Source organism: Lampris incognitus, chromosome 1 (genome assembly GCF_029633865.1).
Source record: "Lampris incognitus isolate fLamInc1 chromosome 1, fLamInc1.hap2, whole genome shotgun sequence".
NCBI lineage: Eukaryota > Metazoa > Chordata > Actinopteri > Lampriformes > Lampridae > Lampris > Lampris incognitus.
In genome coordinates this window covers 122,453,717-122,470,698 of record NC_079211.1, presented here as the reverse complement: position 1 = coordinate 122,470,698, position 16,982 = coordinate 122,453,717, and the positions used below count along the sequence as shown (strand labels likewise).

Genomic DNA, 16,982 nt, shown 5'->3' with positions numbered 1-16,982 from the left:
GAAAAACGCTTTACAGAATGCCTCAGCCCTTGGCCTACCTGACTATTCAAAACATTTTTACCTGTTCTCGGCTGAGAAACAAGGTTTTGCAAATGCAGTATTGACACAGAAGTACAGTACTCAGTACAAGCCGGTGGCTTACTATAGTACACGTCTGGATGGAGTGGAGAAGAGTAATCCACAGTTGTGAAAGAGCATTAGCAGCAGCAGCGTTTCCTGTGGATAAATCATCACCAGTCACGCTTGGCCATACAACTACCCTGTTTGTGTCACATGCTATGGATACACTACTTAGTAGCAGAAAATCGGCCATAACTTAGAGAAGATTGAGTGGCTATGAAATTCTGCTATCGAGACCTGAACTGACAATTAAACGATGTCTGACGGTTAACCTTGCTGAACTGTTAACTACACCAGATGTTGATGGTTCTGCCTCTAGAGACTCAGACACAGGACAGAGAAGGCTAACATCAGGTCGATCTTGTCATCCTACAGAAGTACACACTGGGTCTCCTTGTCAAATCGCAGGAACCGCATGATCTCCTTGAAGCGGTTCCTGGACATGGTTTCCCTGAAAAACGGGATGCCCCATTTTTCAGACCACAGCTTGGCCAACTCCAGTGTGCACCGGATGAAAAGCATGGTGAGAAAAGCTTTTAGTTCATCCACTGTCAGGTCCCATGAGCTGTCACCAAGCTTCTGATGTGCCTCAGCTACAGTGCATGCCACGATGTGAGCCAGCATGTCACTGTCAACTGCTAGACATATGAAGGATGCAAGCGCACCATCAATGTTGTGCCTAGCGTGCGCCGTGGGGCCAGCAAGTTTGGTGAGCACATTGTGGATCTTTTTTTTGGGGGGGGGATTTTCCCCCCTTTTTCTCCCCAAATGTATCGGCCTAATTACCCCACTTTCCGAGCTGTCCTGGTCACTGCTCCACCCCCTCTGCCGATCCTGGGAGGGCTGCAGACTACCACATGCCTCCTCCTATACATGTGGAGTCGCCAGCCGCTTCTTTTCACCTGACAGTGAGGAGTTTCACCAGGAGGATGTAACGCGTGGGAGGATCACGCTATTCCCCCCAGTTCCCCCTCCCCCCCAAACAGTCGCCCCAACCAGCCAGAGTGCAGCAACCAGGACACATACCCACATCCGGCTTCCCACCTGCAGACAAGGTCAATAGTGTCTGTAGGGACGTCCAACCAAGCTGGGGGTAACATGGGGATTTGACCCACTGATCCCTGTGATGGTAGGCAACAGAATAGACTGCTAGGCTACCCGGACGCCCACATTGTGGGTCTTTCTTTCCCCAGGACAATCAGTTGGCAGGAGGACCTTCCACACCGTCCCGTCTCTTCCCTTTTCCACACCCGGATTGGGAAGACCAGCTCTGTCAGCCGTGGGCAGGACATCTGTGTCTGTACTCTCCGGTGAAAGCACAGACCTCTTTTTCCTTGGTGGAGACTCACATTCACCCTCGGATGAGGATGGGGACGACCTGTTTTCATCCACCCAGGAATGGTCGCCATCACTCTCAACCTCCGACAGCTTGCCTGCATCGGAATCGCTGCTGACCAACGCCTGTAAATACTGCAACGCCTCAGTGGCATTCATGGAGCGTCTGAAACTGCGGCTGTACTCAGACATGTTGGAAATATTCAAATATTCTTATCAAACTATTACTCTGCACAGGAGAACACTAGTGTGTTTCTAGGACAGAGCAATGAACATCGCAAAGGAAATGACGTGACCAACACATGTCATAAATAGTGGATAACCAGACATGACATGCGCCATGATGTGCAAATTATGAGCTGTCTTTTTGACGGCTCATAACTTTTCTTTTTGTGCAACTGATCTAAAACTAATTTTAATGCAAATATATGCAATTTTAGGAGCATTCAGGGAACGGCAGGTCTGTATATTTTTTTCCACAAAATTATTAAACTTTGAAAATCCAAAACCATCAAAATGACGACCTCGATTGTTCTAATGTTAAAAATATATTAAGCAGCTAATCATGAAATGGAGGCCTGTTTTTATTTTAGGATGAACTCTGGTTTTTCCTTTTAGGCGAGGACAAGGCTCGTTTCTGCAACCTTTAAACCTGTCTTAGATTACGGCGACCTTTTGTGTTCATATGTATCTGCCAAATGTCTTCAGACAGTCTACCATGGTGTGCTGAGGTTTATCACAAATTCAAAGGCTCTGACTCATCACTGCACACTTTATTCCAGGGTTGGCTGGCCTGCAGTAGACATGTGTAGGCTTTGCAACTGGCATCTTTTTATCTATACAGCAATTCTTTGCATTTTGCCTACTTATTTATGTAGTTATATATGTCTAGGAGCAATGCCGGAGTGCGTTCTCTGTGCCCCCAGGACATTGTCCTACTGTCCATTCCTAATGTGCGTCCTGAAATTAGATTGCTATTTTGCCCCTTTTTCTTGTAATGGTCTCCAAAGGGAGCTAAAATTGGTCAAACTAGTGTCCCTAAATGACTTCAAGTTAACCTTGACAAACAGAGAGACTGTCTGTCCTTGTCCTGCCTTTGTTTTAACACTGTAATAAATGCATATATTGATACCCTGTTTTTCATGTTATTGTAGATTGTTTTTGTTGTAACATTGTGTTTATCTGCTGCTGGCTACCTTGGCCAGGACACTCTTGTAAAAGAGATATTTAATCGCAATGATTTTTGTCCCTGGTTAAATAAAGGCTGAAAAACTAAAAATAAACCACTTTGTTGAATCTTCCTTCAACACAGTCCAATGGGTTAATTCTCCAAAAGGCTTTAAAACAGGGATATATCTCATTTTTGAAGCCTTCAGCGCATTCAGACATCTCTTACTTTGTCCCATTAAAAAGTCACAATCCACGCTTGTTGGCTCATTAAAATTATTTTTTGGACTTCCTTAAATATATTTACTTGCGGTAGTATGAGGCACATAGGGATGTATGAGGCTGTAGCTTATGGTGTCGGACTGCCAAATTACTGGACTTCATGCTCTCACAAGTGCAGAAGTTTACAGATTGTTGGGATGTACTGCTTCAACTGAAAAAAATTATTCCAAATCAAATCAGATTTTCCTCCAATTCAAGACATATTCTGAACAGACATGAAATGAATAAAAGTATATATAACTGTACTGCGAGTATCCCATTTTCAAAAAGCAGTCAGACATGTCATGGTTTTTGAAGGCTAAAACAATTGCCCCATTGGACTGTGTTGAAGCTCAACAAGAGGATTAAACAAAGTGGTAAGTTCATCAGTATCAAAGCCATCAGTGAAGCTTTTGTCTGTACGATGCCTGACGTCTTTTATGAGGTTTACCATAGCTAACCTATCCCCTTTGATACATTTCAGCAAGTCATATCTGTCTACCTAATTTTCTCGCTATTTAATTCTTGACATTGCAAATATTGAGAGACCATTCTAAGCTTAGGCAGCGCTTACTTGAGAAGGAGAACAAAGGTCTTGTAGATTGTTGCTTGTTGACTGGTACTTAGGGGAACAGACGCTAGGACAAATGAAGTGGAGAATAGTCAGTAACATCTAAGAGACACATAGACTGTTGCAAATGATAAATTATCAAAAATAGGATGAAATAAAAGCAGTTAGTGAATTTGACAATTATCATGCGATACCTGAGACAAAGGGAGCTAGTATCATACTCCTCCAGGTCCTGGGAAAACTAGAGATCTGGAAAAAATGAGAAATGAAAAATCCATCACAAGTTAATCTCCATCGGTCACCTCTGTGGAGTAATGTGGCAGTGAGGCATTGGGGCGTTTCAGCTCCATATCCATCTGATCTACCCGGTGCTGGTTTTTTATTCACACAGTTTGTGCAGAATCTAAGACCTATCTGACTAGATGGCTAAATAACCTCAGAGGAGAGAATCTGCAGCACTAGGAGTCCAAAGGAACAGAGTTGAGAACCACTGGTCTCAATGATGGTTCAGATGTAGGCTGGAGTTTTCTTTGGATACCTCATCATAATAAACACAAACACTAAACAAAGACTAATTTAGGAAAATTTCACTTTTATCTTAATGTAATATTTTCTCAGGTAGTGGTGATATTTTTGCCATTTACAAGGAAGTCAAAGAATGTTGAATTAGTTCATCTGGATATGTTTACTGACAGTTACGTTTCATCACTCAAATAAGTGACAGTTTCAGAAGATGTCACTTAGTTGAGTGATGAAACATATTGATTCGACCTTCTTTGATGTTCTTACCTGGATTATTGAGCATGCATCAAGACACTTACAAGGAAGGTTTGAGGAAACAAGTGTTACTGTTCCTTGGAGCAAATCTGGTTACCTCTTTTTTTAAAATTACCTGCCACAGAGAGGGAACAGCTCCTACTGCCTCCAGCACCTTCTGAAGGTGGCTGATCTGAGGATGAGGGAAAGAATTCAGTTATACTGTATCAGCAAGAGTGGGCAGCCAACTACCCACTCTAGATTGTGACTGTAGGAAAACTGAGGGACATACATATTTTGAGGGAGACAGAGGAGAGAAGAGACAGTTCTTATGTTACTTGAATCCACTAGTTATGTTATTTGAATCTACTAGTTGAGGTTGTATTCTGGCACAACATCCACTTGCCCAGGTACAATGTGCATGAAATGAGAATCAGGGGATTCCAAACACATTTAGGTCCCACCTCAGTGTCTGCACTCAAGGCCACATGAACTGTGAGGTGCATTCCCATTTAGTCTGTAAAGGTTTAGTGCTGTCTCAGAGAAAAAAATAAAACATATATGAGTGCTTTGATGTGGAATTCTCAGTGCCTTTATGCAGCCTTTTTGCAAGTCTGCATGTTTGCAGTCTTTCCTGAGGGACTTGTCCACAATTAATAGAGATTGGTGACATTTAACAAAATGCCCGTCTTGTCTCCACAAAAATGTAAGCAAATCAAGCATGGCTGGTACAGGGAAGAAGTGCAGAAGACTTAGAGAGATAGTATCATAAATTATCATAAATTAATTTTGGTAAAAACAAAAAGAAAAAAGTTTACCCCTGATTGACTCTGCAAAGCAAGAGCCTGAATGCTGTTTAAATCAGGTAGTCTGTCTTAAAAGCACCTTGGCCATGTTGACATTAATAAATGCAGACTAAAATGTCCGGAAGCACCAATTGTTCGTTATATGCTGGAGAAGTGAATTTCTGCGTTGTATCCAAGGCAATGTGTGATGTCACGAAAGGCTGCCCCATTCTTCCTTGTTATACCATTTTGAGCCCTCGCGATCTCTTGCACTCAAGTACTACAGCCAAGCACACAAGTGACGACAATTAAATCTGTGAGGGATCAGTCCATTGTCCAGAAGGTGGACATTGCGATGGAGCCTTGTGGTGCTGGAACTTAACAACTTCTAATTCAAAATAACAGCTTCTAATGGAGAACTAGCAACTTCTGAAAGTGTGGCAGGAATCCCTTGTTTCTCATAATTTGGTTCTTGGCCACCTTAAATATATGTGCTTTCAGAAGTTGGCATCTTAACCACAAAATTTTTAGGCACATGATTGTACGATTTTCATTGCATTCTTAATTCATGCAAAATTCTAAATTGATGATATCCTATTTACATGAACTTTTATATCAGATAGGTTCACGTACTAAAATGAAATGTGAATTAGTTGACTGAATTAAAATCAGGTGGTTGTCTATTTTCATGCTCACCATGTTGAAGCCTAGCAGTTTCTGAAGTAATCCGTTCCACAGCTGAGGGTCATACACCTGGTACTCAAGGCAAAGGTCTGCCACCAAGCGCACAGCCTACACAACACACAATATGGTATTATATCACCTTGCATGGGGACTTGTAGACGTTTATATAAACTGGCAGAATTAAGGTGACTCAAATGAACCCGGAAGAATGAAACCCGATTTACAGGAAAACCCTTATGTGTTCTTTAGGATAGCACCTGTGGTTCATGACTGTGGTTCTTCCACAGCCCCTTGACCATGCCCTCTTTGGGACTATTGAGGAAAGACTCAATGGTATATGGGATGTTTAGGCCCTCCAGTTGAGAGACATAGATGTAGCACTTCAGGTAGTACCTACAATTGAATATCAAACACAGAAGCAGCAAATCAGGCACAACTACGCGATGAAAAGAGAATGTATTTATGTAATTATCACAGTAGATTTCTTAGCTTGCCAGATGATTCCCTTACTTTATTTTGGACCTGGGGATCTGTGTCTGGGCCTCTACAGTAGCAGCATCAGCAAGGCGAATGAGACAAAACAGGGCTCGACTTCGGTGGCAGAAGGTCAAACGTGGCCCAGTACTGCTGAGGGGCTACACAGAGATTTAAGCATTTGCTTTCAAAAGGTGAATATCTATGTTTACACACATACATGCTCCTTTAGTTTAAGGCACAAGTGATTCTGCCCTGTTTTCTTATTCATCTTCTTTACTTCAATCAGCAGATTTATAAATGATGATGACTGAAGGGTGGAGGCTGACTATGTCTTATTTGATCTCATCACACTACTCACCCATGTTTCCGCAGACAGGATAGGGCTCAGCAGGTGGGCAGCGACATCCATGGAGTAAGTATGCAGTAGATACACCACCCTGAGGGAGGGTCAAGTCAATGACATGCTGTAAAGCACCAACACATTTCTCACAGCTCTCATTATATTGGAGGTGGATATGCAGTTAAAGACTTCATATACAATCAGTGGTTAGGAAGAAAAACGAGGACATTTTTCATACTATGTGAAACATTTTATTCAAAATTATCTTTATTGGGGCAGTCCGGTGGTGCACAAACTACTACATAGCGTAATAGTGAGGGTAACAATTAGAATCCCTCTGGCTCAGCCAGGCATTTTGCAAGAAGTGCAATTGGCAGTGCTCTTGGGTGGAGAGCCATCGAGTGTAACGTGTCCCACCATTGCAACTAGTGACTCCTACAGGTGGTGGGGCACCTGTACAGCTGCTGGAGGATCTGGGGGAAATACCGAGGGCCTCTGCACATGTTATATTCCCCCCAAGGAACCTGCAGCTGGCAGGTGAAAAGATGCAGTCGGCGACTTCATGCGTACTAAGAGGACACATGAAGTTTACGCTCTCCCCCAACCACCACAGAGGTCATGCAATGACAGGACACAGGGTAACAAGGGAACTGGGCATGTCAAATTGGGATCAAAAAGGGAGAAAATAAAAAATACATATAGATTTTCACTGTACATAGAGAGAAATTTGCTAGACTTCCAATTAACAGTTTTGGCTCATGATGAGGTTTACAAATTTAAAGACAGACTCATTAACAGTAGGAGGATATATTGCAGTGCCTACCTCATTAGGTCTGGATCCTCCTCAATGTTGTGAACAAACTCCAGATTGTTGATGTCCTTCATAAAAAAACAATAATAAGCTTTTGTCCGTTTAATAAATACTGACTGAGTGTTCAATTCTTTATGAAGCCATGCAATGTGAACAGAATAAAAAGCAACAGAAAAGTCATTGTGGTGGACCATTCAAGCAGAAAATAAATGAATGAAATTAAATTTTAAAAAAGGGACAAACACAAGTGACACTGACAGGTTGTATGCAGACTGTCAAACCTTGGCTACAGCCGGGCCTGTTTTGCAGATCCATTTTTCCAAAAGCATGTTACGGATCTTGAGAAGATCCACAGAGTTGATTGTGGCTATTTCTTTACATACAGCATGAATGTCTGTTCAGAGAAAAAACATCTAATTTAAAAATATAGTAAAAACTCTGTGGAAAAAAATATTCATCAATCATAGCTTCCTCCCATTTCAACCACTCTTGGTTTTTATGTTAATTTGAAGCAGAGAAGTTCTTTGACAGAGTGAGCATATCAAGCCTACTGACACTGACCTCGAAACATGACTTGACCTTGAGGCCTCATGTTCGAAACCTGACTTATTCTATCATATGGCCAAGAGCTGTGTTTCATCTTTTTTTATGATGGTGTTGTACTCACCAGGATAGGATTGAGCCGCTGAGTCTTTGTAGCGCTGCTCCACACTCCTGTGTTCATACAGGGCCACTATCAGCCTGGCTGGCACTCCAGTCAGTTTCAGATGATCTGGGCTGTTCAGCTGGTTTACCATCAAGGCGCTCTCTGTGGCAGAGCGCTGGTACTGCAGCTTAATCTTGGACAGGTAGGTCTCCCCTTTGGACCGTGCCACCTCCTGCACAGGATTAGCAGGGAACATATCAGTACCAGTAAAAATATTTTAAAAATCAATGAGAAAGACATTGGACAGATTTTCAATCAATATGTTATACAGTAAGATCAATGTTGACACTGACCTCAAGGTTTGGGTCATTTAGCCATTTGTCCCCAAGGGCTAAGCAGATCCTAAGTGACTGAGTCTTCTCAATGCCTTCCAGAGGGAAAATAAATTCAATAAAATGTTACACAAATAAAAACACATCACGTGGTGCCATGGCAGTCTCTGATTTAAGTCTACAGGCCAAACCTGGGGGCAGCTCCTGAGCAATTTTATGAGCAGTGGCAGCAGCCCACTCTTGACTCTGGATGCAGCTGATGTGATCCATCAAGGTCCTGGCTACCTTGAGGGTCTCCTTATTTGGTAAATGCCTTTGATCCTTCTTGCTCTGCTCCACAAGTAGAGGCTTCATACTTTTCTCAAATATGTGGTTCACTGCAGACATGTACAATTTGTCCAGGCTCACCTGAAAAAGACGAAGAGACTCAATACAGATTCAATAACCCAACTGACCCATATATATAGAAAATAAAAGGGAATTTGACTATCAGATGGCAGCTAATCTATGTCAATACACTGTACCTTCATCAGCTTGCTGATTAGAAGAAGAGTAGGGAAAGTCTCCTCACTGAGCTCAGGGGCTGAAAACAGGAAGCAATTTAAGTCCAGAGACAGTAAAATACAGTGAATGATGCGCAAATTTGGACAATATAAAAGCTACATCATGCAATTTTCAAAAGGTTAATACTTTACAAAAGGATAGAATAAGATATGATAGTATTGCTAATAAAAAATGCAAGACATGAATTAAAATAAGGTTACATAAAAAAGGAAGAAAAAAACATAGTACATATATTTCTTCACGTTACAACCCATATGAACCAACAAAATGAAAGCCTGCTCCTAAAAACCAGAAAACAAAAACATTGAAACTAAATTGACACAGTTCAAGCTACTCAGTCAGAGTGTTCGTAGGTCAAAGCTACAAAACAGCAAAGACCCCGTCACCTCTGATCTTTTACTGAAGCTGCATTTCCAGCTTTTAGAGGGCTAAAAGCACTGACATGTAGTTATGCAGTTATTTTGAGCCTTATACACAAACAAAAAAGGTAACTATAATACTGATAATCAACCAGTACAGAGAAGCTAAACAATACTAAAATGTTCGTGTCAAATGGGTTTTTTTCCCCCAGGAATTAATGAATTATTAAAATATGCAACTAGCCAACTCACAGATGATCTTCCAGTAACTATTGGTCTGCATAAGCAGGTGAAAGGGCAGTCTGCTTTTAGACAGGAGGGTAAGTTGTAGGCCATTGTCCATAAGGTAGGTGTGCTCTAGGTCTGATGGAGGTGAGATTCGCTTGTAGGACTTCAGGTGCTGAAGTAGGCCCATTGCCTGTGGAAAGAGGATGCAGAAAGCTTTTGGGGACTGAAATATTTGCAAGATAGAAAATGATGGAACCTTTAAGAAAAATCCATACCTGGCCAACTGAGAAGCTGGTCACATTCTCATCTGCTGTCTGGATGATCTTGAGGACTACTTCAATCCTCTCATAGTTATAAGGGCTAAGCTGCACGTGGTGAGGACATTTTCACATTAAATTTAGTTGATCATCTAAAGCAAATCTCAAAACTAAATGAAATGTTCTATGCAACATAACTTTAGACATTTCAAAAGGCTATCAAAAGGATTTGACTAGATTTTTATTTATATTATATATATATATATATATATTCATATTTATTTGATAGACATTTCGATTTTTCAATGCTACTATATAATCAATTCTAAACTGTCAAGTTTGACCAGATTATTTCTTTACTTGAATATGTTTTTCTTGTAAATGTAGATAGATTGTCAATAAATGAAAACAACTGACTGGGCAACAGGCAATAAGCATGCAGGTTGCTGTCAGCTGAGAGTTAAGAGTATAAATGTCAACATTGCTGTGTGTTGTAATGACATTACACGACTCAAATACAAATGCAAACAGATATACTGAATCAAATCACTTGTTTCCATACATCAGGTTTTTAGTAAGGATGAAACTTTGCTTTCACAACTTAAATTCTCATAGGAAACTTGCCACATATTTTTCTTGCCTTACTTCTGGGACACAGCCTTAGCATTTAAACACTTAAAAAACTGACCATTTGCAAAATGACAGACACAGCGATCCACACCAATCACGCTGTTGCCTTGTCTTCCACAGACATCCCACTAAGTGCAATATAGAGCAGCTTTGATGCAACATACAATAGGTAATGCGCAATTTGTTAAAAGGCATAGCTATAGGAAAAGGAAGTAGTGAAAAGGTGCTTTTTGGGAAATTGTAAGACAGATTCATATTATCTTGAATGACTGGAAGGCAATGCATTATTTCTTGCCCCAAATCCAAAAGACAACAATGCATCGAAAGAAAAAAAAACATCAACAAGGACATTTACATCTGCTAAATGTTAGTTAAACAGGCTTTGTCTGTTTACCGTGTTGATGTGACATTGAAGCTCACACTAACCCATACATTTTGGGAGGACTAAATTTTGCAAACGGTCAGTTAAAAGTAAAATCTGAATGGATCAGGTCAGAATAAACTGTACCCACTTATTAGTTTATCATGCTCAGACCTTAAAAATGGCAGCACAAAGGCTATCTGTTAGGTTGGTGGTGCTGTGCAACATGGGAATGATCTGCAGGACTCGCTCAAGGGCATCTGCATGGCTCAGAGGTTGCACCTCTTCCTGGCCTATCACAGGATCACCAACTTGACCTGAATATTCTTCCTCCTCCTCATGCAGTAACAGCAGGGTGGTGATGTACTGATTGATTACATGATCTCTGTCCAGACCAAAGGTGCTGTTGGCAGAAGCAACAACGGGTCTATGTGAACATGGTCAACCAGTGAAAAACCTCATAAAGGACTAGTTCAAAAAGCGTTTGACATCATCCTGCATGATATTTAATTTCCACAAAAATATTAGATGTAGATAAATGAGCATCTGTTTCATTTGCGGAGAGAAAATGCATTGTTCAGTGTACTCATCTCTCTTCTGCACCAACCTGCAGTACTGTAGAATGATGTCAGGGGTGATGTTGCTGTTCTTCACCAAAATAGGAATCAGAAGGCTCTTCATCTCCGACCGTTGACGGAACACAGACTGGATGGATATCTAGGAGCAGAGTTGTAGCAATAAAAAGACAGCGAGTAATAAAAGATAAACAATGTGTGAACAGTTGCTCAATATTAAATTTATTCAGAGTAAAATGCCACTGGCTATCTGAGATGAGGAATATATTTTATATATCTGAAGATCGTTGTGTTGTAGTGTTGTTATTCTGTTAAGTACACTGAGAAAGCCACAAAACCGGAGACAAGTTCCATGTAGTGCAAACCTACATGGCCAGTAAACATGATTCTGATTTGCATAATTTGCTTCTAGTGTCAACCACTAACCCCTAATTTCCCCAGCTTATTGCCCCATTCGGCATCAATGATAACTGAGCGAAACTTTGCTTGTTCCTCTTCTTCGTCATACAAACAGCAGAGATGGGCTCCAATCATGGCCACAGCCTGAAAATATCAAGACAAACGGAGGATGATTAGATTTTTCAAAAAGACTGTGCACTTATACCCATATCGCTCCTTTGTTTTATGTTTTTTTGTTATAGACATGAATGTTTAGGATGGCTCCATGGTGGGCTTCCACAATTACTGAGGCTTGATTTACAAGCCGGTTCCCAAAGGCCTGCAAAAAAAAATCACATGCAAATACATCTAAGGGACTAAAATTGGGATCTCTTTGATCAGTTTATCACACTGCGGCAAATAATGAGATGGTTGGCAAAAATCCTTGAATTTTCATAGACTGATGACATTGTAACATTAAAACTCCTTTGACTGCATCTTTTGAGAATTCCCAGCCAGCTCTTCAAAATCTTCCCAAAAGATTTTTTTGCAGATCTTTATGCATGCTGAATAATCCAGGTAAGAAAATCACAGAAAGTTGAATCAGTTCATCTGGATACAATGTTTATTGACAGAAACGTTTCATCACTCATCTAAGTGACCTCTTCAGTCTCAACTGACTGCATATAGCATATATATCATAAAGATGGTGATACCTGCAGTCAGTTGAGGCTGAAAAGGTCAGTTAGATGAGTGATGAAATGTTTCTCTCAATAAACATTGCGCCCAGATGAACTGATTCAACTTTCTGCGATTTTTGCAGATTGTTCCTACCAAAGTATTAAACTTATGGAAGGCAACTGTTCTGTTAAACTAATAGAAGACTGACAGAAGTGCAAAGCAAGTGATAGCGATCACAGCACTTACCAGGATTTTGTCATAGTTTTGCCAAGTGTTGTCAATGACCTTCCACAGTAATTTGATGACTTCAGCTTTAGAGAGGAGAGTGCAGAGTCCAATAGCTAAGTCGCAATCCACCACTCTCCAGTTAAAGACCTTTAGTAGTCCATAGAATAAAGGGAGAATAATTATATAAAAATGTTAATGGTTGGTGATAATGGTGATCAATGATTTTCATAGTTACATCTGAAAAGACAGACTCACTTTGTTTAAAAGGCCCACAGCAACAGTATTGAGAGTGGATAGAGTTGACTTTCGGAGCTCATTCAAGCATCTGTTGTATTGCATGAGTCCTTGTTGATCATAAAGCTGAAAGGATAGTTGTTAAAAAAAAACACACAGACACACACACACACACACAAAACCAAGGTTATTATAGTTATTGAACACTAAACTAAAAACTAAAACTAGGTGTGAAAAAATATTTTAGTGAACTGAAATAAAAATAAAAACTAGACTGTAGAAAAAAACAAAAACTGAAATGATAGTGTACCTACAAAACTAGCCAAAATAAAAAATATACAGAAAATTTCTTTAGTTCAATCTTTGTCAATTCGGTCAAATTTGTCAACACAAGCACGAGGAGGCATTGGTGCATATGTTTATTGAGACTGGGATGTCTACATGATGTCAATTGATGTCAATTGTCTTCACAAAGTGCTGTGGTTGAATTGAAATACCTATTCTGAACACCTCAAATTCTGCCCCGACAAATACCTCCCATATTATAATAAAAAAAATAAAAGTAATACTGAAACTAATAAAAACTAAACTAAAACTAAACATTTTTAAACAATAAAAGCTAAAATGAAATGAGCAAACCCACTCTGGAAACAAACTGAATTGAAAACAAATGTTAAAAACAAAATAAGAATAAAAACTAATGAAAAATACAAAACTATAATATCTCTGCACACAACAGAAACATGATTTCAATATCCACTGTTGACAACCACAGATAATTTCATCTGGCCTAACATGCAACCAGTTGAAGCTGTAGTAATGATGAACTCTCCAGAGACTGTAGCCTGTTTGACAATAATAATGATAGGAATAGATATGTTGTAATGGCACCTGTATGCTGAGTTTAAGGTCCATAATGTTGGAGGTGACATGTTGCAGGCAGCTGCCATAGGAGTTGACCAGCACCCTAAGGGCCAGCTCCAACTGACTGCACTCTTGCAGTATCTGCACCATATTGGACAAGGGACCCATGAGGGGCTGCAGGTAGTTTGAACCTGGAGGTAGGATAAATGAGATACAGGATTAAATCCTAAAATTGAAAACATTTTTTCTTCCATTTGACAATAAACTATCAGGTGGAAACTGATAATAGATATATCAACTTATCTAGTTACCATCTTTGAAAGAGCAGTGCGAGAGACAGGAACAGTCCAGAGGGTATAGCTTGGCATCTACAAAAATCAGGGAACCAAATCGCATGGCATAAAAAAAGCAAAACAACTGAGAACTAGGGTGGTGCAGTTCTAATTAGATGGTAATCACTGAGTTTGGAGAAGTTTGGTTACCTAGTGATATAGGCAGCAAACTGTTGGTTATCTCATATTGGACTGGCAGCACTGATACTGAGTCCAGAACAATGCAATCCTCATTGAAGATATCCTGGTAACTCCATTGAGAGTAGGGATCCTTTTCTGCATCCAAGGTCAAATGCTGCAGACATTTCAGAATTTCAAGGTTTGTAAAATGGAGACCTCTTTTTTTTTAAATTATCATCTCCTTGGTTATTTTCCATCCACATAGACACACAAATATATGTAGGTATTAAAAATGTATGTTGAATACGTGATATGTGTGACAAAAAAGGTCAAGTGGTGAGTAACAACTGAAAAGGAGGCAGCATCCAGGCTTTTGTGTTAGGATCATGAATAAAATGGGATGCTTTGGAAAATGGGCATGAAGACTGACCTTGGTTATGAAACCATAGTTGTCTGAGAACTGACACTGATGATAGACATCCATGGCTGTCCGTGTACTTTTGCACAGCTCCAAACAGTCCAGAAGTAGGTCTGAAACATTGTTTAAGTCATCATTTCATTTCTATGTCTTTTTCAGGATTGGTGGAAGGTATAGATTTTTCACCAGATTAGCCTGGATTACATTTAGAATGTTTCTAATTTCTAATGTAGTCCATGTACATAATCCATGCTGTTTTTCAAATCACATGTACTGCTGTGTAGATTGTTAATGTGTTCATGTGTGATTTACCCGAGTGGCAGACAGTGATGGCCTGGCAAGCCAGGCTGTGGATAACTGCAGGTAAATCCACATCATCAGGTAGCACCATGGGCACATCAGCCTCCAACATCTGACACAACTTCTGTGCAGCAGTAAAAAGTACCTTCCCTGTGCTGGGATTGCAGTGGTGCTCATACAGTTCACTGTACATATGGGGGTGAGGGGTTAGGAACAAAGACAAAATATGACACTCTTGTCCACATTTGTGCTTGACAAATAGGCTAATTGAGGATTCACAAATTTTGCAACATTTACACTTGTGCCTTGCTTGAATTGCTCCATGATGGTTAGAAATGCTGGCTGACTTACTTAACACATACAATTGCATGAACTTCGATAAGCTTAAGGGACCATATGCAGTCTCTGAAGCAGCGTGGTGCACTTGCTCTCTAGTAACGCCACATTATCAAGAATGATGGGATGTTCTTGTGGCTCAACCAGGTAAACGCATACCATGTAGAGCTCAACCCTGATCTCAGCACCCTGAGTTCAAATCTGGCTCTGAACATTTGCTGTAGGTCTTCCCCTGCACCTTTCACCCTCTGTTTCCTGTATGTCTTTACTGTCCTGTTGAATAAAATCTAACAATGGCAAAATAGAAATCTTAAAAAAAAAAAAAAAGAAGAAGAAGAATGGTAACGTTAAGATTAGAGTTCATTGGCTGGGCATCTCACCACCCACAATGAAGTGAAAAGACCTTAGTTTTGTTATTGATGGAACTAACATCCAATTCAGTTATATACTTAAAATGGAAACTGATATACTTATGATGCATGTAAAAACACTGGTTACTGAATATACTCATGACAACAAAATTTAGAGGCAATATATTTGCGGATATCTGTACACTGACAAATTTAACAGGTTTTGACAGTAAATGTCAGCACCAATGAGTATGAACAATTACAAAATGGAAACAAAGAAAAATCAAACATCTTGTAACATTCATCTATGAATCACCAATGATTCATTTGAGTTAAAAAAAAGGGACCCAGGAAATGCAACCTTTCGTTTAACATTACCCTAACAAGCCTTGTCCACAACCTAGTTTCATATATTTTCCTTAAAAAAAAAAAAAGCATTCACTCTTGCTAACCTGAGGATCTTGAGAGCTTTGTCAATCTTTCCCACCCCTAGGGCTCGTAAAGCCAGCTCAGACCACAATTCCTGCTCAGTTCGTTGTAGCTGCCTCCCGAGACGGCACAGACCAGCTTCAGTGGAGATAGTCTTGGTTTTGCCATCTGGATCATTGGCCACCATTGGAGAGGTAATGACCTTCCCCTTAGATGGCAGACGACCACGCGTGTTCTCAAAGGCTGTGATATGATGATCCTGGATCTGCTTTCGGACTTTCGGATCCTCATAGTTGGTCGGGGTAAAGAAAATGTCAAAGTCCTCCTGAGAATGCAAAAATATGGGATTTCATTCCAAAAAATATCAAAAGATGAAAACAGACTAAAACACATTGGCAACTTTTAATAAATGGAGCTCACCTGGAGGTGGGCAATTGTTTTGAACATAATGAGATTGTTTTCACACTCCACACTTTTCAGCATATTTTCTGTGGAGGGCACAGGACTTAACATTAGCATTGGATACACAGTAGCATATTTACATTGAAAGTAGATGTCAGCACTGAAATTAATCATTTAATTGCTTAAGTTTTCACTTGAAACACAAAAAAATTACAGCTAAAGAGCACAGATAATGACAGTCTCTTACTTGCACAAAAAATGTTAGCAATTTCAACAGATTTCAAGTGCTTCCATTTGTGTAATATTTAATTGACCACCAAGAGGGGAATCATTTTCACTTGCACTCTCTACTGGTAAGTCAGAGCCATCTACAGGTCAGTCTTGCTGCTCTCATTTCCACCAGTATTTGAAAGAGACCGCTTACCTTTTTGGCTTATGCATAGGAATTTCAATGCCTCAACCGTAACTTGGGCAATGACCATCTGGTTCTTCTTGTGCTGTTGAACACAGGCCATGAGGTAAGTACCATGTCTGAATGAATAAGCACCTTATACCACAATTTGTCATCTTTAGTCTATTATTTTCATTGTTACTTTGTTCTAATACAATTTTTAGTTTTCAGATTACTGATGTTTTGGGCCACATGGCTAC

At 40.1% G+C, this 16,982-nt stretch overlaps 1 protein-coding gene across 1 annotated transcript in view; it reads right to left on the bottom strand.

Annotated features, from left to right (window-relative positions):
* The window catches only part of kntc1 (kinetochore associated 1), a 59,420-nt gene that overhangs the window by 3,858 nt on the left and 38,580 nt on the right, over positions 1–16,982 (bottom strand). Inside the window, exons 30-57 of the mRNA XM_056289229.1 lie at positions 16,756–16,828; positions 16,350–16,417; positions 15,953–16,254; positions 14,827–14,999; positions 14,527–14,627; positions 14,127–14,271; positions 13,956–14,012; positions 13,672–13,835; positions 12,802–12,906; positions 12,565–12,693; positions 11,686–11,802; positions 11,292–11,401; positions 10,859–11,087; positions 9,712–9,801; positions 9,461–9,626; positions 8,810–8,868; positions 8,477–8,693; positions 8,307–8,380; positions 7,975–8,185; positions 7,589–7,701; positions 7,320–7,375; positions 6,515–6,593; positions 6,190–6,314; positions 5,937–6,072; positions 5,692–5,787; positions 4,347–4,403; positions 3,649–3,703; positions 3,458–3,521 (exon numbers count right to left, since the gene is read on the bottom strand). Coding sequence (XP_056145204.1) covers positions 3,458–3,521; positions 3,649–3,703; positions 4,347–4,403; positions 5,692–5,787; positions 5,937–6,072; positions 6,190–6,314; positions 6,515–6,593; positions 7,320–7,375; positions 7,589–7,701; positions 7,975–8,185; positions 8,307–8,380; positions 8,477–8,693; positions 8,810–8,868; positions 9,461–9,626; positions 9,712–9,801; positions 10,859–11,087; positions 11,292–11,401; positions 11,686–11,802; positions 12,565–12,693; positions 12,802–12,906; positions 13,672–13,835; positions 13,956–14,012; positions 14,127–14,271; positions 14,527–14,627; positions 14,827–14,999; positions 15,953–16,254; positions 16,350–16,417; positions 16,756–16,828 — 3,371 coding nt within the window. The remainder of the gene's footprint in view (positions 1–3,457; positions 3,522–3,648; positions 3,704–4,346; positions 4,404–5,691; positions 5,788–5,936; positions 6,073–6,189; positions 6,315–6,514; positions 6,594–7,319; positions 7,376–7,588; positions 7,702–7,974; positions 8,186–8,306; positions 8,381–8,476; positions 8,694–8,809; positions 8,869–9,460; positions 9,627–9,711; positions 9,802–10,858; positions 11,088–11,291; positions 11,402–11,685; positions 11,803–12,564; positions 12,694–12,801; positions 12,907–13,671; positions 13,836–13,955; positions 14,013–14,126; positions 14,272–14,526; positions 14,628–14,826; positions 15,000–15,952; positions 16,255–16,349; positions 16,418–16,755; positions 16,829–16,982) is intronic.